General features: G+C 34.4%; 2 protein-coding genes across 2 annotated transcripts; one reads left to right on the top strand and one right to left on the bottom strand.

Annotated features, from left to right (window-relative positions):
• The first annotated feature begins 505 nt into the window (after positions 1–505).
• LOC134241341 (uncharacterized) lies at positions 506–20,862 on the top strand. The gene is made up of 14 exons (XM_062723410.1): positions 506–667; positions 2,817–2,973; positions 3,338–3,442; positions 4,429–4,528; positions 4,787–4,884; positions 4,981–5,058; positions 5,265–5,342; positions 5,471–5,869; positions 7,389–7,493; positions 18,395–18,488; positions 19,060–19,157; positions 19,338–19,415; positions 19,799–19,876; positions 19,999–20,862. The coding sequence occupies exons 1-14, from the start codon at positions 513–515 to the stop codon at positions 20,689–20,691; spliced, it is 2,316 nt and encodes a 771-aa protein (XP_062579394.1). The 5' UTR covers positions 506–512; the 3' UTR covers positions 20,692–20,862.
• Positions 20,863–22,345: 1,483 nt separating this feature from the next.
• Positions 22,346–24,761, bottom strand: LOC134241355 (activated RNA polymerase II transcriptional coactivator p15-like). The gene is made up of 4 exons (XM_062723427.1): positions 24,682–24,761; positions 24,263–24,367; positions 23,802–23,907; positions 22,346–23,158 (listed from the first exon to the last, which is right to left on the bottom strand). Exons 1-4 carry the CDS (start codon positions 24,733–24,735, stop codon positions 23,076–23,078), a joined length of 348 nt encoding a protein of 115 aa, XP_062579411.1. The 5' UTR covers positions 24,736–24,761; the 3' UTR covers positions 22,346–23,075.

Raw genomic sequence — 24,761 nt, 5'->3', positions numbered from 1 at the left:
GATGAAAAAACACTTTTTAAAAATATTAAACATGTATACAAAAGGACAGAATTAAGGTTCGATCTTGCCATCTTGGACTTTGCCTTTGTTTACGTTCGATTTTAATCAATATCTTGATTTTTCCTACCACTACCAATGTTGGTGAGATCTAGCTTAAAAATGATTGAATAACATAGCTGATTAGAACTGGCTGTATTGAATATGTATTAAACCAAAACATCCTTGAAAGCTACATGTACCTCTGAAAACTTGAAGATTTGATTGTGATGATTTTTAACATTAAGTAAAATGAAGAGTTTACATTTTGTATAGTATATAGTTCATGGCGATTTTAATTTGAGAGTGGAAGTAGGTTCCAAAACTCATGGATTTATATCACACAAGAATAATGGTTGGTTTACAATATATATCAAAATATGTGGCTTGGAAGAAGAAAATTTTCTTTAGCAGTTGTTTGCAAAAGTTTTTCAGTGTTAAACATTTCATTAAATTATGATTGTATCTTTCATAGAATGGATGAACTGACAGCAAAGCTTGCTGGGAGCTTCAATGTTACTCTGGAGCCAAACAGCACCGCAGCCCAGCACCCCCGATATGCCCTGTATAAAAGTAAATCCCGGGTAGACCAAGAAACCAGGAGGAAAAGAATCCTAGAGGAACAGAAGAAGTAAATTATAAACCAATTTTTTCATTTGATCTGGTTAAGATGTAGCTGTTTAACTGTAGTGATTGGGTTTGTAAAAAAAAATGTCTAGAATGAATGTAAAAATGTCCATTTAATTGAATTGTTTAAAAGGTAAATGATTTTTCTTCTGCTTAAATATTCTATAATACTTTCTGTAAAGTTTCCATTCACACCTTTGGCAACCCTACAGTACTAAAATAGTTATTCACACCTTTTGCAATTCTAAGATATCCACCCCCTACATAGCTGTTCAGGTTTTGATGCTGAGTGGATAAAAAAAAAAAATTACAACTTCAATGAGAATTATGCAAATCAAAGGCAGGAATGATATTTCAATTTATTGCAACAGTATCCACATACTGAAGAAAATATAAAAATAGATGCATGAAACCATAGGGGTTATTTATGTAAAATATTTTTTATCACATACTGAAGTGTAAATTACCCCCACATGTAAATTTCTGAATTTGCTGATTTTGTACAATAAAAGGGCCCCACAGGATCTGCAGGTGTTTAAAAGTAATGACTCTGTCTGTCTGTCTGTCTTTTGCTCAAGAGCAGAAGAAATGATTTTGTCCTTTGATAGAAAGATTTATATGAGAGCTTTAATTAGCATGCAATCACTTTTCCGTCTGTCGGTCCATGTTTTTCATAATAAGGCCATGCTAGAAATGGAGAAACATTAAAAGCTCATAATTGACCCAAAGATTGTGTATGTCACAAGAAAGTGTTTTGATCTCAGATCAAGGTCATTATTAATGGTAAGTTCAAGGCCACTGGCAAAAAAATAATGTAATTAAATATAGAAATGTAAGAATATCTTAGCATGCTTATTCTTGGCAAAAATTTCTTATGAGCTTAGGCCGTGTTATGTTAAGTCCTAAACACATAACTGTAAGTTGTTTTTAATTCCACAGTGTTAAAATTGCATGATATCTGAAAAAGTACCAATTGTGATGGTTTTAATTTCATGCGGCAAAAAATAAATTCAAAATTTCGTATTAACATAAAAATACTTTAAAAAACTAATCATAACATTCACGATGGGTTTAATTTCATGGAAAAATGATAAACAGGGGATGACAAATCCCATTGCCCGACGCCCGGGGCTAGTGAATTTTAGGGTTGGGCAAGTGAAATTTTATCAACCACTTGCCCGTGGGCAAGTGACTTAATCAATTATCAAAAATAAAATCAATATCTATGCCAATATTCTACTTAGTATTTTTTATATATATATTTATAAATACAGTATAAGTTAATGGTAGGGCAGGCAAAAATTCAGGTAGGGCAAGTGAATTTTGACCATGTACTTGCCCTTGGGCAAGTGCCTTAAAAATCTATTTGTCAGCCCCTGATAAATCGCGAACATAGCGAAATTAAACCATTGTGATTATTTGCCAATAAACAGTATACAATGCTACTCCAGCATGCTAGAGGTTCACGGCGAGATACTTTTGACTTGGCGCCGCGTAACCTCTAGCATCCATTGTAAAAATTCTCGCCGCTGAAACCCCAAGTGGAAAAAAAATATTTTATTAAGAAATAAGGCTTTGTATATTAACGAATGGTACGAAATAATAAAAATACTTAATATTTACGATAAAACTTACGCATAAAACACTAAAAATTCGGAAATGGAATTCAGAAAATCTTACGAAACGAAACCAGTGTAATGCAAAGAAAATTTCGTTTTCTGACAAGCAATCCGCAAAATTAATGTGAAGTCAAATCGAAAGTACATCTGATGACAGATTGGAATAATGACAATTTTCATTAATTAACAATAATGCACACTGAATAAAATGGATTTTATTATTGCTTGTGACTTTCATACCCCATGCAAACACGTAGGTACCTGAAAATTACTTGTTAACAGTTTATTTCACGCATAATACGTTCCACCCAAAATATCAGTGGAACGGAAAATGGCCTTCGGATGTAAGAGTCCGAGGTATATAAGGAGCGTAGGGACGTTAACCGAGGCTCTTACTTGTAGGAGTATATACAATGCATGCTCAAACAAGTTCACAGCTAAGAGGAAGAACTCTTATAAAGATGTCAATTCATCAGATTTTTGACAAAAATATTTTGAGTAGACAAATGTTACTCTGCAAATACTGTGTTACAGACAGCGATTTGACTACCTGAAGCATGTGCGGAACTTGTCAGAGGACGCCTGGGAAATCACAGATGCCGAGTCCGTGGCCTCGGAGGATTCAATGGACGTATCGTTAGAGGGGGACAACGTCAAATTACGACGGCCAGGCAAATACTACAGAAACCAGGTGACTGAATGAAATATAATGATCAAGCCTTAGAATTAATTTTATTTTTGAGTTGTAAAAAAAAAACCTTGAAGTTGAGAGGAAAAAATATTCCAACCTCATTATCCTGCACTCAAAATATAGAGATAAAAATGATTTGATATAAGGTGGTTGAATTACACTTAGATTCTGAAAATAATAAGTACATGTAGTTCTTGGGAATTCAAATAATCTCTTCAGCATATGCATGATAAACAAGATACTGGAGTTTTAGATTCCACATTTCAACTGCACTATGAAAATGATAGGATTTTCTAAATGCTTTTCAAGATTATATATTTTTTTCTTAGCATGAAATAAACAGTTGTAAAAATGTCCTCTGTAGCTGATGTATTCTGAGTGGCTCGTAGAGAAACCGGAGGACTTTGAACAAGAATGGCTGACAGTAATATGTCCCTGGGGAAAGAGAAATCTAGTGGTAGCATCCAGAGTAAGTCATTTAAATATATTTACATCCACTGAATATTTTCTCCTTTATTTCTTAAGAAAACCCATTGCGTTAATCACTGCATGAACTACATTAGGCATGTCGCCTGTACAGATTTCTTGATCAGTGGCTGTTCCATCAATGAAACATATAAAGACGTTCGCATCATTAATACAATAATTAATCTTTTTAATCCTACTGTAAATGATTAATTAAACAGATATAAATATAAATAATAAAATGTCTTTCTTTGTTTGTTATTACTGGAATTAACAGTTGCAGCTATTGCAGAAAAAATTTACATAACCCGCGTACGCAAGTTATGTATTTTTTCTGCAACAGCTGCTTCCGTTAATTCCAGTAATAACAATCAAAGAAAGCATTTTATTGTTTAAGTGACTGCTTCCTGTAAAATGAAAAACTGATGTGTAATCAAGCCTTAATAAGGGTATCATTTTTGGAGAATGACCTAAGATGGAATCTGTCTGTCCTTCCAACATTTCCACCCAAAGATTTGTCTCTTAGTGGTATAGTATCATTCATCCATATTATCCATATCTATCCATATGGATCGAGTGTCATTGGGAAGAGAGCTTGTACGTGTTTTGATCTTGATTGAAGTTTTGCATTGAAAGGTTAAGAGCAAAACTGTTGAACTTGGCAGATGAGACATATACCTTTGTAAGAAGTAAGATTGCTTGTGATGAGAGTTAATTGCCAAGTAGGCAATCTTAGTAAAACAGTTGTAGCTGTAGCTCTTTTTCCCCCTTTGCAACATTTTAGTGTTATGGCAATAAGTGTAGACCCTTTTAAATTAGGTGGTTACCATCTCACTGATATTTAGAACTGATCTTCTGGAGATTTGAACAAATATTTTGTGATCTGAATACCACTCTGATCAGATTTGATAAAAGTAAATAATAAACCAAATAACCAAGAGTGGATGAGGTAAATAATAATTAAATATGGAAGTTTTTGTTTATTCCCAGGGAAGAACTCATGCCTATGCCAAAAATGGAAGTCGAATGAATTCTTTTTCTTCCCATCTACCAGGAGGAAACTATGCTCAGAAAGGCAAAGGAAAGGGAGGTAAATACAGAAAGGTTATAAACAGGAAATAATTTTTCAGTATATGTATTCTTTATTTTTAGTTAAGGAAGCTGTAGAAAAGTCTTCTTTCATTATTCATTTTATATACCTGAACATTTTTTATACCTGAACTACATGTACCAGAACAAAAATTATTCAAACGAGTATTTGCTTTGGTGTAATTTGACATGTCAGTGATGTGTTTTGTATCAAGAAATTAATTAAGAATGAATACCAAACAATAATGGAATATTGCAGATAATGTGATTCTAGACTGCATCTTTGATGAGAACGAGGGAATTTACTACGTGCTGGACATCATGTGTTGGAGGAACCACCCTGTGTATGACAGTGAGGTAAGGGGGAAAAAATCGTCCAAGGGAAGAGTTTTTTTTTCAGTTTTTTAGATTATTCTTTGATTTAATTATCATATGATTTTTTTGTATGAATAGACAGAGTTCCGATTTTTCTGGCTGACCAGTAAATTCCAGGAGGTGCCTGAACTGATGGAAAAGTCCCCTAATAATCCAGTAAGCTTTCACTTTTACTGTCTCTCTGAAGTAAAAATTACAAATTAATTTTTTAATTAATACAAGAAAGAGAAGATATATTTGATGTTCATTTTGTACTGCTTTGTTGATTATTTTTCTATATTTTTGGTGAATTGATAATAATATTAAGGCATTGTATATATGCATGTGTACTGGTAATTTAAATGTTGACACTTTTTTTTCAGTACAAATTCATTCCTCTTCCAAACTTCCCTTGTACAAAAGAATCCATATCGACAGCAGTCAACTCAGCCAATTTTGATGTGAGTCGTCTGAAAATTTGAATGCATAAATGTATTTTGCAGTTGCATTACTAATTCATTATAGTTTTCAAATAAGGCATTTAACCATTGTATTTAAATATAACTCATGGTGCATTTTTGTCCAATAGATAGACGGGCTGTTATTTTTCCACAAGAGGACACATTACACATTCGGTTCAACGCCCCTTGTTGTCTGGTTAAAACCATACATGCTTCCTGAGATACTCGAAATCGAAGTCCCAGAAAAACTTTTGGCTGAGCGACCAGATAATTATTCAAATTATGCCGCTCATCTGGAGCATGTGGCTGAGGAGAAGAAAAAGCGAGAGGAGGAAAGAAACAAAAAGGGGAAAACTCCCCCAAAGGGGAGGGGTGGAGGAGGAGGGGGCGACTGGAAGGAGAAAAAGAAGAAGGGAGGAAAAGGGAGGGGGAGAGGAGGGGCGCAGAAGATGGAGGTGTACGAGGAGAGTCAGCCAGAGAGAGATCCATATTCCAAGCGGAGCTACGGACAAGATTTCAGAATGGATGTGAGTGTTGAAGATGAGGAGGATGAGAATGAAAATGAGTCTTGTGATACCATGACAACCATCCCAGAATAGCCAATCAGCTGCTTGCTTTCTTCTAGAAACCAAAGTGTCATATTCCGTTCATAAGAACCGTAACAAGGTCAGCAGAAAGCCACTAACAGGGTCAAACAGGAAATGACCTTGTCCTTGTGAGGTCATAGAAGTCAAAGGTCATGAGGGAAACAGAAGATTCTAAAATAGGAAGAAAAGAATCTTGATGTTTCATTTATCGAAATACATCAAGGAAAATAACTTAAGTTGAATATGAGAAGTGTTGTAGATGGATCTTGCAGTAATTTTTCATGCATGTACATGTAATTGAAATATAATTTTATGAAATATTTCTTTCTGTCAATATTCACGTAAACAAAAATTGTAAAGCTAACTGTTGATTCTGAAACTGCAGTAGTGCAAACATTCTACAATTTGCAAGAAAGCAACTTATACAGAGTAATGTTGTGGCATGGAATAACAATTTCTCTTTCCTAAAACATCCATTGTTTGAAAACTATTGCAAGATCAAATCAACAACTCAGCTGACATTGGAGTATCTTTGCAATCTTGTTGTTTTCTCAAGGCATTTTAAATAGGTTAATATTTTTAATTGACAAGATCCAAATGTCTGGATGCTCTAATGTTCAAATTTGTATTGCAATCACCTCAGTTTTGTTTTATTAAATTAAAAATAACAAGATAGTGTTTTCTTTAATGGCTAGAAATTGAGATGTTTTGTTTTCTGCTTTTGGGAAATATTCAAACTAATTTAAGACAAACAACAAAAGCCAACTCGCAAATATTGAAATTAGCTTTTACACTAAAAATTATTCTATTTGGGGAAGGGTTAGCTAGGGTTAGGATAGCCTTGGATGTGGTATCATGATTGGTGCATCATAAACCCCCTAAAAAGAAATTGAATGAGAATGAGTAGGATTTGCACTCAAACCTTAGGAATAAGGTTGTTAAGTATAAAAGAAGAAAAGTCAGAGTTGCTTTTGGTATTAAAAAAAGTAACAAAGGGCTCATTTTGAATGTGTGAAATGATTATTTGCTTTATATGATTTTAACACTAGAAGATGGACTAGAAATCCCTACTGATTTTGATGAAGGAACTATGCTGTATGTGTAACAAATTATAAAGTTTATCAAAAGGCATTTTTTGAGTGCAGTCATGGAGGGCAAAATTAAAAGTTTCTTTAGAATAAAAAATTATGTAAAATAGCCATATGGTACTTGGAGAATTATGAATTTAAATACAACTTTCATACATGTGAAAGAAATATCCTTCAGTTTTGTGGCCTTGTTTTACTCCCATTTCTCAACACTAACTGTTGTATTTATACAGATTATTTCTTCAGTCACAAAAATTAGTTGCTGCAGATAGATTTCAATCTGACAAATTGTAAATGCCTAAAAGTTTTTCCAAATAGTAGTTGGTTCACAGTTTGTTAAACATCATATTTTATTCTTTTTGTATATTTAGCTGATGTTCTCTGAATGGTTGACTGACATCCCCTCAAATTTCGAGACGGAATGGTATGCAATTATATGCCCCACTGGAAAGCGCCATCTGGTGTTGGCTTGTGAGGTAAAGTAGGATAAGTTAAATGAACATACTGCAAAGATAATTTTTTAATAACTTTTTTAGCTCACCTGAGCCGAAGGCTCAAGTGAGCTTTTCTGATAACATTTTGTCCGTCGTCCGTCCGTCCGTCTGTCCGTCCGTCCGTCTGTCTGTCCGTCTGTAAACTTTTCACATTTTCGACCTTCTTCTCAAGAACCACTGGGCCAATTTTGACCAAACTTGGTACAAAGCATCCTTGGGTAAAGGGAAATTAAAATTGTTAAAATGAAGGGACATATCCCCTCGCAAGGGGAGATAATCAAGAAAAGACAAAAATAGGGTGGGGTCATTAAAAAATCTTCTCAAGAACCACTGGGCCAGTAAAGCTGAAACTTATGTGGAAGCATCCTGGGGTAGTGCAGATTCTAAATTGTTAAAATCATGACCCCCGGGGGAAGGGCGGGGCCACAATGGGGAATCAAAGTTTTATATAGAAATATATAGGAAAAATCTTTGAAAATCTTCTTCTCAAGAACCACTGGGCCAGAAAAGCTGAAAATTTTATGGAAGCATCCTGGTATAGTGTAGATTCTAAATTGTTCTAATCATGACCCCCGGGGGATGGGCGGGGCCACAATGGGGAATCAAAGTTTTACATAGAAATATGTAGGAAAAATCTTTGAAAATCTTCTTCTCAAGAACCACTGGGCCAGAAAAGCTGAAACTTATGTGGAAGCATCCTGGTATAATGTAGATTCTAAATTATTCAAATAATGACCCCCGGGGGATGGGTGGGGCCAAAATGGGGAATCAAAGTTTTATTTAGAAATATATAGGAAAAATCTTTGAAAATAGAACCACTGGGCCAGAAAAGCTGAAACTTATGTGGAAGCATCCTGGTATAGTGTAGATTCTAAATTGTTCAAATAATGACCCCTGGGGGATGGGTGGGGCCACAATGGGGAATCAAAGTTTTATATAGAAATATATAGGAAAAATCTTTGAAAATCTTCTTCTCAAGAACCACTGGGCCAGAAAAGCTGAAAATTTTATGGAAGCATCCTGGTATAGTGTAGATTCTAAATTGTTCTAATCATGACCCCCGGGGGATGGGCGGGGCCACAATGGGGAATCAAAGTTTTACATAGAAATATGTAGGAAAAATCTTTGAAAATCTTCTTCTCAAGAACCACTGGGCCAGAAAAGCTGAAACTTATGTGGAAGCATCCTGGTATAATGTAGATTCTAAATTGTTCAAATAATGACCCCCGGGGGATGGGTGGGGCCAAAATGGGGAATCAAAGTTTTATATAGAAATATATAGGAAAAATCTTTGAAAATCTTCTTCTCAAGAACCACTGGGCCAGAAAAGCTGAAACTTATGTGGAAGCATCCTGGTATAGTGTAGATTCTAAATTGTTCAAATAATGACCCCTGGGGGATGGTTGGGGCCACAATGGGGAATCAAAGTTTTATATAGAAATATATAGGAAAAATCTTTGAAAATCTTCTTCTCAAGAACCACTGGGCCAGAAAAGCTGAAACTTATGTGGAAGCATCCTGGTATAGTGTAGATTCTAAATTGTTCAAATCATGACCCCCAGGGGAAGGGCGGGACCAGAATGGGGTATCAAATTTTTACATAGAAATATATAGGAAAAATCTTTGAAAATCTTTTTCTCAAGAACCACTGGGCCAGAAAAGCTGAAACTTATGTGGAAGCATCCTGATATAGTGTAGATTTTAAATTGTTCAAATAATGACACCCAGGGGAAGGGCGGGGCCACAATGGGGAATCAAAATTTTATATAGAAATATATAGGAAAAATCTTTGAAAATCTTCTTCTCAAGAACCACTGGGCCAGAAAAATTGAAGCTTATGTGGAAGCATTCTGGGGTAGTGTAAATTCTAAATTGTAGGAATCATGACCCCCGGGGGAAGGGCGGGGCCATTATAGGGAATCAAATTTTTACATAGAAATATATAGGAAAAATCTTTGAAAATCTTCTTCTCAGGAACCACTGGGCCAATAAAGCTGAAACATATGTGCCCATGGAAGGATCATGGGGTAGTGTAGATTTCAAAATGTCTAAATTATGATCAGTGGGGTAGGGTGGGGATGCATTATGTATAACAAGGGTGAAATCTGGTAAAGAACAGAATGGTCAAAGCTTCTCAGGTGAGCGATGTGGCCCATGGGCCTCTTGTCATGAATTGTTTTGATTTGCTAGACAAATGATGAAGCATTGTCCAGATGAAATAGAGTTTGGAAAAGTCTAATAAGAGAGGGAGTGTTCAAATGCTGTGTACTCTTGTCATAAAGTGTGCATGCACTATTAGAACACTAATGGATAGATATTATATAAATGCAATGACCAATCCAATTGTTAGTTTACAAAACATGCTGAATTTAGACACGTGTTGTGATAAATTAATAGCAAAATTGCAACACACGTATCCAACTTACCTGTAACTAACACGTGTCCAAGAAACCTGTACATGTATCTCACAGTAACTTGCTTGTGTTTGCAGCACACCCATACAAAAAACACCTGTGTCGAACACACTCGTTCCCAATACACCTGTGTCCAGCACACTCGTTCCCATCTTCCCAGAATATTCACAAATTTTAATATAATTTTGAAAGTTCATAAGGCTATATGACGTAATACTCTACCCCAAGGTATTTCTCATGATGTGTGCAATACCAATTTATGAAAAAATATGCCCCCTCTGTTTTGGAATTAAGATATTTTACTGGCTAAAGACTGACAAGTGAGATTTATGTCTATTGCAAACATGATGTGTTCAGTAGGTGTGGCTGCAGGTCTTGAGGAGTTGCTGTCTCCTTGGGGGCACCCGATCCCACCTTTTGTGTTTTCAGGGGAAGGGCATATTTTTGGCCGCATTATCAACCTGTCCACTTCTCTAAATAGAAGAGCTAAAATCCGTGTTCTATTTCAGAACTTTACCTTTTGTATTTAATTAATGTAATACATGTACATTAATTGTATTAACAAGTCATTTTACAAAGTAATTTTTTTATTTAAAGGGTGTTAATTGACCTTTGTTGCGTAATAAGTTACTAAATTGCTTTTAAACAATGGCTTAAAGGGATGGACAGTTGAATAATCATTCAATCAAAGGTTTCCTGGCATATAATTAGATAATAATTATGTCCTTCCTTTGTTGTTATGTCATTGCAACTTTCAGTCCATTTGTTCCTGACTCTTAAAAATTTGCACTTAGACCCAGCTAGAACTCTTAAAGATGTTTTTAATAAGTGCAGAATACAGAAATATATGTATTGGTCAGAACATTTCTACTGTGCTATGATTCTATGACCTTGATCTTCCCGAAATCCAGTCAAAGCGTTCCCAATTAAAACCGTCCCGGTCAAAGCGTTCCCTGATTTTGGTCAAAGCGTACCATGATTTTGGTCAAAATGTCCCCTGATTTTGGTCAAAGCGCCCCCTGACATATTTTATACAAATATGATACTACGAAACCGTCCCCTGATTTTGGTCAAAGCGCCCCCTGACATATTTTATACAAATATGATACTACGAAACCGTCCCCTGATTTTGGTCAAAGCGTCCCCAGATTTTGGTCAAAGCGTCCCCTGATTTTGGTCAAAGCGCCCCCCTGACATATTTTATAGAAAATATGATACTACGAAACCGTCCCCCGATTTTGGTCAAAGCGTCCCCTGATTTTGGTCGAAGCGCCCCCTGATTTTGGTAAAAGCGCCCCCTGAGATATTTTGATAGGAAAATATAGTTTCTAAACCCCCCCCCCCTGATTTTGGTCAAAGTGCCCCCTGACATATTTTGATAGGAAAATGTAGTTTCTAACACCCCCCCCCCCCGATTTTGGTCAAAGCGTCTCTTGATTTTGGTCAAAGCGCCCCCTGACATATTTTGATAGGAAAACGTATGTATAGTTTCTAAACTATAAACTGATTTTCGTCAAAGCGCCCCTAGTCGAATTTGTTGTGTGAAAAAAATGATGTTATTAAATTGTATCGTTTTGATCAAAGAGCCCAAGACATACATGTACTTTGAATGAAAAAATGATGTATTCAATCGCCCCCGAAATATTGGTCAATGCGTCCCGTTATTTGGGTCTAATCGTCCCCTAATTTCGATCAAATCGTTCCCTTATTATACCGGTAATTTCTAAATATAAAAATTATGGAATGGAATGTAATATGTTGAAAAAGAATTTGAAATTCGAACTTGACGATTAAAGTTTTCTATTGGGGAAATGCGTAAAAAAACAAAAACAAAAACAACATCTCCATCGTTGCACACTGTAAGACTGTTTATTTGCATTTGGATTTCAATTATTATTACATACGCCAAATTAGAGATTCTGAGATCTAATTCTGCTATCTAATTAAAGTAAGATGTTTCGAATCCGCCATAACTTCTCTAACAAGCGATAGCGGATTCGGAACATCTACTAATTTTAATATTTTAATTACTAGTAGATTATGAGTCCAGAAATGATTTGTTTTTCTAAGCAAAAAAATTCAGTTTCAGTTTCAAATGACATCAACATAAAAAAAATTGGACAAGAATAATCAATTTGTTCTGTATAGATTACGTATAAATTACACGTGTAATTTCTTTTTTTCCAAATGACCGTGTGGAAAGGAATGGGGGGGGGGGTCATACAGTACTTCCGAAGTATTTCAAGGTCGATTAAATATACATTAGCTGCTTTAAACTTAAATTGTTTCCCCTAGGTGTCAATAACATCTGATAACTTTTTTGCGTTCATGCTAAAATACTACAATACGCCTGCCGAGAATATCTATACGTCTTTCGTGTTATTTATTGACTAAGGTTATATTTTATTACATATTTTAATAGACTATTTACTTAGTGTGTTACAAAACAAAAATAATTTAAAAAGCACATGTCCGATGTTTTATTCGTTTTATAATTTGCTTCCGTCATACAGTACGCCTGCCGAAAGCCCGCGGTGTTGTTTCTTTTATTTTGTAAAAAAAATATATATTACTTTAATGAAATATTTGGTTGTCATTTAATTATTTATAAAAAATCTACACACGAGTTTTGCATATAACTCCTACTTTACAATATTTTATATTCCTTATATTTTCTGTTCGTCTAAGAAGACGTAAATACTTACATTTATAGACATTGAAGCTGATGTATGTAAAACAAATAAATTAAAAAAAGAAATGTTTTTTTATGAAATTTAAAACTAGATATGTCCAAGACCCGAACCATAGACAAGGAAGAAATAACCACGGAAATCATCCATGAAGATCATGTAAATTGATTCATGATACAGATTGTGCAAAATAACAATATCTACAATACTAACCATTTTCTGAGGAGGAAGAACTGAAAAAAAATATTTGAAGCTCTGGGGCGTAAATAGTTTGTGTGGTATGTTGTATAAATGTAAATTGACGATTTTTTCAATAGTTTGATAAACATGGCTGATGCATTTGTATTAAATTAGAAAATTCCTTCATTCACATTTTCTTAAAATTCATTTATTTACTCAGATATGTAAAAATTTACTAATTCTGATTTTGTGGCTCTGGTTCATAATATCCCACCTTGGAGTGTGTGTATATACATGGTATAGCGCACGTGCCAATCTTCTCACTTGTCATGTACCTAATTATGTAATACCACATAATATTACGCACAGGAGGGTATACAGGAAGATCGATCATTAAGTTTCATTGAGATTTGAAGTCTGTGTATACACAGTAAACATGAATTCAGACATTCAAATCATTGCAAACAAATTTTAACAATAATGAAATTTGATATAACAATAATATATAGCGAGAATATTTGGAACTTTCGATGGATTATTTTTTCTGTAATTGAAATAAAAGAATAAAAATAGATTACTTTCATCCCTTTCTTTAAATCATCGAGTTCTTTGCCTAGACGAAGAAACTGTGAAACTGAAATGTTAATTAAGATGAAAAATAACGTGTTTTATATTTTGAAAATTAGTAACTTTTAAAAACTTTTGTTTATTTCCATGACAGCCCAGATCGCTTATACGTGTTGCATACATGGTATAAACACATCATGCTTTTAGTAAATTTTACTCTACAGACTATTCTTTGACGTTACGTATCTGAAAAAATGATAAAATAAAACCCCATACGGAATTATTAGGTATTATTAGGTTCCAAGTTTGTTTGGTTTGGGTTTTTTTTCGAGATGTGTGGAGCATCAATTAAGTGCCTGCATGTCTTATTTGTTTTATTTTTTCTTTAGAATTTGATTTATCTTATCTTCTTTTTCTCTAAATTAATGAAAAGGAATGATTTTGAACATACAGGTATAAACGATATTTTGTACACATGTCATGTACATGCTGATTTTCTTACTCATTTCGTTTATTTCCTTCTCTGCTTGATATACACACGGATGTGTAGGAATAGTAAATTATGGCTGCATTTCATTTCCGGAATTTTGAGCAATTATCAACTTTTCATTTCCGACATTTTTTAGTTTTCATTTCCGACATTTTTTTGTTTTCATTTCCGACATTTTTCAGATAGGATACCTTTAGTTACAGATTTGAAGACTTTACCTATAAAAAAAAATTAAAGAATACAAGAAGGATATGGAAATAACGAACAGTATTCAATCTCAACGTCCATTAAACAAATATACAAAATAAGAGCAGAGCAAACACGGACCTCCGAAACATCAGAGGTGGGATCAGGTGCCATGGAGGAGTGAGCATCCCCTGCCGACCGGTCACACCCGCCGTGTGCTCGTTGTCATAATCAGGAAATAACGGAAAAAATCCGTGGTCAATTCAGTGTATAAATAATGGACTAACAATTGGTATGAAAAACGTCAGTCAGCATTTCATTCAATGATAAATTGTATTTGCTGACAAGGTCATTATATCGACCATAGAATTTACGAAATGATGACTTTAAATCATAAATAAATCATTGAAATCCAAGTTCTGAGTTTTTATAAATTTATCAATGAAACGACTGAAAATGGAAAATGCAGGCATCTTCCTAAATTAAAGTTCGAGTGATTGACTCAATGTTTACTCTGTGCAGATGTAAAGCAGAAAAAAAATTCTGTGTAGAGCAGTATAATAAATGCGTTATCAACCGAAGTAAAAACTTTCTTCATAACTACATTGTATACTTGTGATAATGCGTATGTATTAAGCAAATAAATAATAATAAAAATGGTGCTGTCACTGATATTTTAGTGTAATTTAGAAACTGCATTTTCTTTTTCTTTTATAATTATATTATATTTAGTTAATACCAATATTTTGCATTAAATACTTTTGAAATTTCGTTTTTACTGACTACATATTAAGGAAAATATTAAATTGCCGCACAGGTAAATTCCGGAAATGAAAACAAAATTATGTCGGAAATGAAATAAAAAATGCCGGAAATGAAATAAATAAATGTCGGAAATGCTATGCAGATTTCCGGAAATGAAATGCAGCGTAAATTATACCATAATTTCTCTTACCTGTAAAATTTTGTATTTATTCTTATAACTTCGTTGCATATAATAATTTAATATAACCTGAGAAAAAAATCAGAAATAATAAATATTTCATTGATGTTTTAAAAGTTTAACATTGAATATTTCAGATTCTGATTCAAAACAACTACGGCAACCCGTAAATCGCAAAGTTTTTACTGCATAGGCCTATGTGCTCCTGAGTCATTGTAAATTCTAAAAATAAATAAATAAATAAATAAGTACAAAATCATTAATATTTTTTTAAAAAATGAAAGAAAGAAAAACATGATATCCATGGTCTTCACACAGCAGTTCCTGATTAAGAGTTATCTCCTTTAATACTATATACTATTGTATACAGATCCATATATTTAAACACCTGTTCACCCCTACTAATGTGTTCGGAACCTTTTATTTTTCGGTGTTCTGCAAATTATAAAACCCGATGAGTTCAGAGTAGCTTTGGCAGTGGCTCTGGCGAGAGTTAGCGAGACTTCAGCGAGATAGGGTAAATTATTCACGGAAATGTGGTTAGGAAGTGACTAGCACGTGGAGGCGTGGTAAACAGAAAAGTTATGTTTCGTTTCAGTTTTCACCACCCTAGAATCAGCTGATAATATACTAGTATGAAGAAATGTACTTCAATCAATCGATCTCTTTTACATTTATCAAAACTTACATAAATATTCTCTATAATACAATTTTATGCAGTCATGAATTAAAATTTCTTTTTGGACAAATATTTTTTGCATGGGAACCGGGACTATATTTTTTGGCGTCAATTTAGCAAATGAGGCACCAGCATGATTTTAACTGACCAATCAGCTGAATGAGTATTGCATTATGGGTTACTACGAATACTACAGGAATTTTACGCTTGAAATAAAAGGAAATATCTTATGCTAAATGAAAAGCATTTTTAAAAATATTATTTTCATGCTTATAATGACAAACAATTCATTTGTTAAATTAACCGCGGAAGTCTAGGTTTCTGAAAGTCATACTGCAGAAGCGATTTGCGTCTGTATTAATTCCTTTGTTGTACTATCGGTGAATACAATTGTCAGGTGAATTCCCTGGCCGAACACGTGATCACGAACGTCAACAAAGTTTTGTCCATTTAAATGCATAAGAGATGCTGCTCGTTTTCCTTACCCTTGAAGCGCTGGTGTTTTAAACTAGACACAAACTACATTTTATTAAACATTTTTTCTATTTAAAAATAAATTAAAAACGCCCGTAACATCTTTCCTAGTTTCTTATCTTTGTATTTTGTTCGTAAGAACATTTTTTTTATTTTGCAGTCCATTAACATGATCGTAGATTGACCTGAACTACGTGTTCGAAGTAAAATGTAAACATGTACATGTATTTGGCGTAAACATTGCTACCGGGTATTCATTCAACGATTGGTCAGTTGCTCGAGGTAAGATCCTCTGTGCGCATTTATAACAATAGCCATATAAGGCAAACAAAGGTTTGTCAGTGTAGATGGTTTTTTACATTTTTTTCGGTCACTAGTGAGCTTTAATTTTCGCCGAAAAGTATAAGATATATTGTTATTTTTACACCCCCTCCTTTAGTCACCCTTTGTCAGTTGAAAATCATGAAAGTCTTTTAGAAAGGTCTGGAAACATTTATCATGTTTATTACAGGACATGTTTTCAAAAGAAACAGGCTATAGCAATATCATGTTTACTGCCAATTTTATTTCTTAAACCGGTTCTACCCTATAACCTTTGAATAGATCAACCTAAACCACGTGTTTTGAATTTAAATCACAATAACATTAGTAGGGGTGTGTTGTGTTGAAAAGGAAGTCAAAGAATATAAAAATTTGTATGTGAGCATCAACATTTATTTTAAAAATGAGCTATCATATTTTGACTCTGGGAAGTCAGGAAAAAAATGTACATATCACAGCAAATTCCGTTTAAAAATCGATTTGGAGGGGCTTTGAAAATTTGGGACCGCTTTAACCAAACTTCAAACGTTTTTCTATTAAAAAATATGTCAGGGGGCACTTTGACCAAAATCTGGGGGCGCTTTGACCAATATTTGGGGGCGGTTTGGAAACTTCACTTTCTATAAAAATATGTCAGGGGACGCTTTGACCAAAATCAGGGGGCGCTTTGACCAAAATCAGGGGACGGTTTCGTAGTATCATTTTTCTATAAAATATGTCAGGGGGCGCTTTGACCAAAATCAGGGGACATTTTGACCAAAATCAGGGGGCGCTTTGACCAATATTTGGGGGCGCTTTGGAAACTTCGTTTTTCTATAAAAATATGTCAGGGGACGCTTTGACCAAAATCAGGGGGCGCTTTGACCAAAATCAGGGGACGCTTTGACCAAAATCAGGGGGCGCTTTGACCAAAATCAGGGGACGCTTTGACCAAAATCAGGGGACGGTTTCGTAGTATCATTTTTCTATAAAATATGTCAGGGGGCGCTTTGACCAAAATCAGGGGACATTTTGACCAAAATCATGGTACGCTTTGACCAAAATCAGGGAACGCTTTGACCGGGACGGTTTTAATTGGGAACGCTTTGACTGGCTCCCGATCTTCCCATGTGACCTTGACCTGAACTCCTCATTCGGCATTTACTATTAGTCATATTTTATGATCAACTCGGACTGGAGAAGCATTTCATGTTTCAATATAAATACCGTATAATCCCCATTAACTGCCCCTACCCTATAAGTGCCCCCTTAGGTCTTTTTCAATTGTCAGGAAATAAGGGCCCCCCTGTAATTGATTAAAATCAACCAGAATCGTATCAAAAAAATGAAGAAAGTGAAAATGAAATTTGTCTGTCATCCAATTTCTCAGTGGAAAACGAACAATTTAGCATAAATTGGGTGGATTATCTTCACTTTAAATAAAGTTAGACATTATCTTAGTTGTTTCTTGTATTTATTTTTATTTTCAAATGATTTTTTAAAGTTAAAATATGACATTAAATATCATAAAGAGAACACCAATACAACCGCCCCCTTTTTGCAATTATCTAAGCGCCTGGGGCGGTTAATAGGGATTATACAGTAGTTATGACATATTTTATGATCAACTCGGACTGGAGAAGCAAGGTGCACTGCTTTTCATGTTTCAATATAAATACAGTGAAACCTATCTAATCCGACATACACTCAGATATAAAATTTGTGTTGAAATTGACCAGTGTTTGATTGCAAAGTAAAAAGAAAATTGTAATTCTGGAAGAATTTAAATAAGGGTTAGAATTCATTCATTAATGCATCTCAAGTTTCTCAACAATAGTTTGTTACTAAATCACTTACATATAACGATTTCAGTGCAGTCAGTGTAATTGTTTTTAATAAGGGGGGGGGGGGGGGCAGAGTACAGAATACATGATGATATTTTTTTGTATTTTTTCTCCAGGGAGAGACCATCAGTCAATTGAAGAACGGAATCCTTGTCAAGTCTTTCCGATCCCTTCTACCAGGAGGGTTTCCTTATGAAATGGCACATAAAGGTATTTTAATATCACAAGAAATGGCACATAAAGGTATTTATCACAAGAAATGGCACACAAAGGTATTTATCACAAGAAATGGCACACAAAGGTATTTATCACAAGGAATGGCACACAAAGGTATTTATCAGACAAGTTATGGCACATAAAGGTATTTATTAGGCTAGTGCATAGATACCTGAATTTATTCATCAAAATTTGGATTTAAGGAAGAAGTCCAAAATTTTACTCAAAAACAAATTAATTCAGCTTCTATAGATTAGAAAAACAAGTTGGTAGCTCATAAATTTTTGCCTGTGTTGACAAAATTTAAAAGGATATGCTTGACTAAGCATAAGTTTGCTTGACTAAGCAAAGTTTAGTCACTGCATGTACATGTAAAGCATTAGATGACATGGAATGATATTGTCACTTACATGACAGGGTTTCAGGCATCCTGTCATTTGTCCATGGTTATGTATACCTTTATTATACCTATTTTATTTCACAGGTAAGCAACTTTGTCAAGACATGGAATGATATCAGGTGGCACTCATTTTTCCATGATTTTTGTATGTATTTTATTTCACAGATATGTGTGTAGTGGACACAATCTACAACAAGCAGACAGACACATACTACATCATGGACTGTATGGTCTGGAATAGCCAGCATCTAACACAGTGTGAGGTATGCAAATTAGAAACTAAAAGTACCTCTTCCTTTATAATGTACACATACAGTGTATTTGTTATAAATGTACACACATTTAATATCTATGACCTGTAATAATAATTGTAATTCATTGCTTCTGTCCTGAAAACATTTCATATAACATGCTTCATAAATAAGTGATTTTACTTTTGCCAGGCTGAATTCCGCATGTATTGGTTAGAGGAGCAGCTAGGACAAATCAGAAACATCGGAAGAGTTTCCCGTAACAATCAGGTCAGTAGCTCAATAAAGCAATCTCTCGATGGAGCAGCAGACCACAGATCCTCTAGATATGTGTTGGGTTTCTTTTGAGTGTTCTTTCTGTGTAGCTAATTCATCAGGGTAAAAATATGCCCCTCTGTAATTAGTATATCTAATATATACACTGTAGCATGCATATATTTGCGTGTACTTATTTTGTTTCTAAATGATTGTTGAAAATTTCAAACTGTTAATTTCCTGAATTTTGCTTGATATTTAGGAGAAAAATTATGTTTAACTTTCAAAGAAAATTGTACAACTTGCAGAAAGAAATGTCACTTTTATCCCAAATTCCAAGTTCAAATCAATAGAGCTACAGTAAGAAGTTACATGTAAGCACTTTCATTATTTTACAGCATCCATTTATTCTGTTGAGACGCATCCCATGCACGGCACAAGCAATAACGGAAGAGCTCGTCAGAGTGGAATACGATGTAAGCTTTCAAAATTTTACTGAATTTCAGCTCAAGTTACATTTCTGTATTCCACTTTATTAGGAATCTCTTAAATCAATGTTAGATCAAATTCAATGTATTATATTTCTTCATTGATGCAGATAGATGGAGTCCTTTTCTTTAAGAAGTCATCAGCCTACGTCCCTGGGCAAACAGATGATGTGCTATGGACCAAGCCTTACATGCTGCCAGAAATTTTCTCGGATGTAATCGTTCCATCACACCTCTTGAAGAGGAAACCCCCAGAGTTTGACTATCAGAAACACCTGGAGAAAGTCGCTAAACAGAAGAAAGAGCGCGGAGAGCAGAAGAGGCCCCGCAGAAAACAGAAGACGCTAAATATAGATAAACTGGTGGACGACATCAGCCGCATCTACATCTCACAGCAACAGGAAGCTGGGGTGGAAATGTCACCAGAGGAAGTGGAAATCTCCAAAAGATTAAACCAGAAGGCTAAAAAGGTACCCCAGGGAAAAGGTCGTGGCAGAAAAATGGGGGACTACAGTGCTTTACAAAAGAAAGAAATCACTTTTTATGGTGATGATTTTTCCTATGATGACTATTGTAACTCTAGTTACTATGGTGATTACTGTTACTATGGCAACCAGGTTTACCCAGGATACGATGGCTGTGGGGGAGACGCTTATCATTCCATGTCCACCCCAATGTGGGGATACGAGGACCATGTCAGACAGTGGAACTCTCCATCCCCACCCAAGGGCAGGGGGAGGGGTTTGCTGGGGCTCAAACCCTTGACAGGCTATTCCAACACGCATGGCACATTCAAGAAGTGATTATTTTTTTCTTCATCAGTATGTGTACTATTTGAACCTGACTCATTATAACAGTACAACATGTCTCTAAAGTGTTCACTTTTGTTTATGGTTTATGTTTGATTATTGAAAGGGTGCTAGATTATCACCTGCTTATTATGATTTTATGTTTTAATAAACAAGTGAAGTTGATTTTTGGTTTATATGTTCTACAGTTACACAGGATCCTGCATAAAAAAGTGGAATTTTTAGTGAGACACATTGACATGATATGGGAATGATCAAGTTTGGCACCTTATTTGGTAAAACTAAAACACAGTGAAAGTTGGGATACTTTGCAATTACATGTAAGAATGTAAAAATATTGCTTGCTTTAAAACGAGAACTAAATTTCATTCAAACCTTATATTTAGGGCACAAGAGGGTGCCAAAGTGAGTCATTTTACCAATTTTCCAGTGGGGGGGGGAGGGAGGGTGGTGGTTCACGATTTGAACAAACTTGAATCTACACAACCTTAGGATGCTTTCATACATGTATTTCTAGGACTAATCAGTTTGAAGCATCATTAGGAAATTTAAGTTCAGAATAGTTCAATTCATTCCCACCCCCACCTCTGGTTTGGATGGGGCCTATAAGTGATATCGATCCAAGTGTTACATAGAACTACACAAAAAATTTCTCTAGCCCAGTATTTAAAGCCTTGATTGGTAATATGGAAATGGAATCCTCCTTAGGTAGTGCAGATTCAAGTTTTTTTTCAAATCATGACCCTGGGGTTGGGTGGAGCTACTATGGGGGATCACAGTTTTACATAGGAATATAAAGAAAAATTCCTCTTGGACCAGCAAAGCCATGATTGGTCATTCAAATGGTTCTGTCCATACGTTGTGTTCAAATCAAGACCCCCAAGACTTCTATGAATTCCTTTGTAAAACTTTCATCACCAATTGTGCTCCCACCCAACTCCTAGGGTCAAGATTTGTACACTATCTGAGGATGCTTCCCATTACAATGTGGCTATAAATCACGGCTTTGTTATTCTTGATATGAATTTTGAAGTGTTTTTTCCTACATATTCCTTCAGTAAAACTTTGATCCCCAAACCTACCCCCAGGAGTCATGAAAATTTGAATAAACTTCAATCTACACAATTTTAGGATGACTTCATATCAATATGACAAATCATGGCTTTGTTAATCTTGAGAAAAAGATTTTAAAAGATTTCTTTTATATTCCTAAATGTACATGTATGTAAAACTTTGAGCCCTAATGTAACCCCTTCCTTCCCCTTATTTGAACATTTTTAATTTTCACAATGCAATGATGGTTTTACACAAGTTTTTCTTTTTGGTCCAGTGGTTCTTGAGAAGAAAAGGTGATATAATGTACCACAAATTTTTAAAAAATTCTTAATTATCTCCCCTCGAAAGAGACTATGGCCCTTCATTTGAAAAAAAATGAATTTATTTCAATCAGATGAGCTTAAAAAAAATAAAAGAAAAAGTTTTGACCTTTGTCAAGATTTTAAGATTTTCTTCCCTTTCTTTGCTTGCTCAAGAACCTCTTGCTACATAATTGTGCTAAAAGCATTTAAATTCTTACTTCACATGGAAAAATAATTCATGGTCTGTTAACAATGCCATTACCTGTACAATATGAATCAAAACACACATCAAGGAAATACAGTATATTTATTAGACACCACATGTAAACATCCAAAAACTGAATTCTTAAAGAAAAAACGAAGCATATTATACCTACAAGTGTCAAATAAAAAAATGTTGCTATTAACATAGCTGTGTTGATGCAAAATTTCTATGCATTCTGAATGCTGCATTTGCATTATCATTCAAAAACAAATCAAGAACTGCATTTGCAAAACATTGTTTTTAACATTTCTGGAGGGCTAAGAAAAAAAAAAAACCTGGTAGATGTATCAGTGAATAATTTGAAATTTTTTTTCAAAAATGAAATGAAGGAAGGAAGGGTATAAATTTCTGAAAATATACATGAAAATTTAACTTTTCTATACACTTAAAAAAAAATTACATGTACCGCTTAGTGCACATTTCCTGTGTAAGGCTCTATTTACCGGTAGTTAATTATGAATATAAGTAAAGTCTGCATTATTAAATTATAACTTTCATACTCTCACAACATTGTAGATGTATTTCAAAAACCATGATTGGTTGATGACATCCAAGATGCTAGAGATAAACAAATGAGTTTTCCTATACTGTATGAAATATTTTTGTGTTAGATAACTGAAGAAAAAAAATAAAAGAATAAAAAATCCTTTTCTATCACAACAAAACTGAAAAAAATGAGCACTTGTTCCATCTTCCGTGACGACAATCTTCAGAAATTCCAGACATTTATAATTAGGACGTTATCCTAAAAAGCTCTATGAGAATTCTTTTACAGCTTCATCTATTTCATCAATCTGTTCTTTTAATCTGTTCCATTGATCTTTTGTCAATGAGATACCTGAAACAGAACATGAAAAATAATGATGCATGGTGATGGGGTGAATACTCAGGTTATTACAAAATGGAAGTGTGCACGTCCAATGTTTGTTATGGTAGTACTTAGTCAAACATTGTTAGCTTGAAATCAATTGAACCAAGAAAAATTTTTGAAATATATTACCTTCCAGATATGGAGGGTAATTACATATAAGGCCATTCCAAGTTTTTTCTATGTTTAGCGTCCACGTGCGCCTTGGTTTTTGACACCCCATATAAAAAAAAACACAACATCAGGAGTTGTGAAATTGGTTAATTTAGTCGAAAATTTTGAATTTTGTAAATTTCTCCAAATAATTCTGTACAGTAAGTTATATTGGGTGTATATAAGGCATTTAATCCCTTGTTTTTGCTAAGAATAGTTATTTATTCCATTAAAGCAGTTTAGTTAGATCAAATCATTTGAAGGGCATCATTTTTATGACTTTTAAGCCTGTGTTTCATGTTTTGGCTTGTGTGTTTTTTGCGAATAGGTATTCAAAGATGGGTGGACAAGAGAAATAATTGAAAAACAAAAATTACAACTCATCCAAGGTTTCAAATATGTACAATGTACAACAAAAATTACATAAGTTTACATAATTCAGAATAGCTTTCTTGCGTACCTTTTTTTCCTGGCTTGAGTTCTCCCCCGGCATCATAGAATTCTCTTATTCCTACCATGACATTGCCTCGAAACTCACTGACTGTGGCATATCTCATCCGCGAGAGCTACAAAAGCAGTGTTCAAACACGTAAAGAATGTTGAAGTGTATGAATTAATTGGATTTCCTTAAATTACTTTAATAATGACACATTCATTTATTTGCAATAAGACAACGTATAGTAATGTAATGGTTTAGGCCATGGATATCTGAGCCTAGATAGCTCAGATGGTAGAGAACCTGACTAGTGATGTAGGGGTCCTGGGTTCGATTTTCGGTTCAGCCATATGTTTTCTTCATGAATTTTCCCCTTTCTTACTGCAGCATTAAAGCTTAATTTTAATTTTCTAAACACACTAAATGGTTTAAAACTTGATGCCTGTCATCTGTCACCTTTTTTCGATCCATTATGAATAACTTACCTGAAACATGTGCTCGCCGCCTGGGCCTTTTGAAGATGCTGATTTTTCTTCTTTTTTGGTCTCCTTTTTCTCTTTCTTTTCTACCTTCTTCTTTTTTTGTTTAGGCTGAAAATAACAATGCATATAATGCCATTCTAGTCTGGGTTATGTATAACTAAATTTTCTATTTTTATCTCTTTAACTTTGAAAAATCTGGGTTTTAAGCCATACGCATAATCGTGATAATATGATAATGTACAAATCATTCTAAGCAACAAAAATAACTTTTACAATTCTATAATTTCAGCTCCTCTCTTGTATCTTTCATGCTGAAAGACTGAAAACTTAATTGTCAATTCATCCAGATGCTCCACTGAGCACTCACTGACTCAGCAGCTGTTTAAAAATGTCGGAAGATACAGACAAAGCACTTCACTTACCTGGTCATCTGAGTCTGATTCTGAAGAGGAAATGAATTCTTTTGATTTTGGCATCTGTAAAAAAAAAGAAAGAAAAAAAC

This window comes from Saccostrea cucullata, unplaced genomic scaffold (assembly GCF_032062105.1).
Source record: "Saccostrea cucullata isolate Sc308-1 unplaced genomic scaffold, CSIRO_AGI_Scuc_v1 ctg206, whole genome shotgun sequence".
In the NCBI taxonomy this organism is placed as follows: Eukaryota; Metazoa; Mollusca; class Bivalvia; order Ostreida; family Ostreidae; genus Saccostrea; species Saccostrea cuccullata.
Note: the sequence above shows the minus strand (reverse complement) of the source record. Positions and strands in the feature narration are given on the sequence as shown.

Excerpts from the sequence above, each read along its gene's own strand:
- LOC134241341 (XM_062723410.1), top strand. The coding sequence starts at position 513 with ATGGATGAACTGACAGCAAAGCTTGCTGGGAGCTTCAATGTTACTCTG. Across the intron at positions 5,059-5,264 it reads AAAAGTCCCCTAATAATCCA|TACAAATTCATTCCTCTTCC; the intron begins GTAAGCTTTCAC and ends CTTTTTTTTCAG. Across the intron at positions 18,489-19,059 it reads TTATGAAATGGCACATAAAG|ATATGTGTGTAGTGGACACA; the intron begins GTATTTTAATAT and ends TTTATTTCACAG.
- LOC134241355 (XM_062723427.1), bottom strand. The coding sequence starts at position 24,735 with ATGCCAAAATCAAAAGAATTCATTTCCTCTTCAGAATCAGACTCAGAT. Across the intron at positions 24,368-24,681 it reads AATCAGACTCAGATGACCAG|CCTAAACAAAAAAAGAAGAA; the intron begins GTAAGTGAAGTG and ends TGTTATTTTCAG. Across the intron at positions 23,159-23,801 it reads ACTCAAGCCAGGAAAAAAAG|GTATCTCATTGACAAAAGAT; the intron begins GTACGCAAGAAA and ends GTTCTGTTTCAG.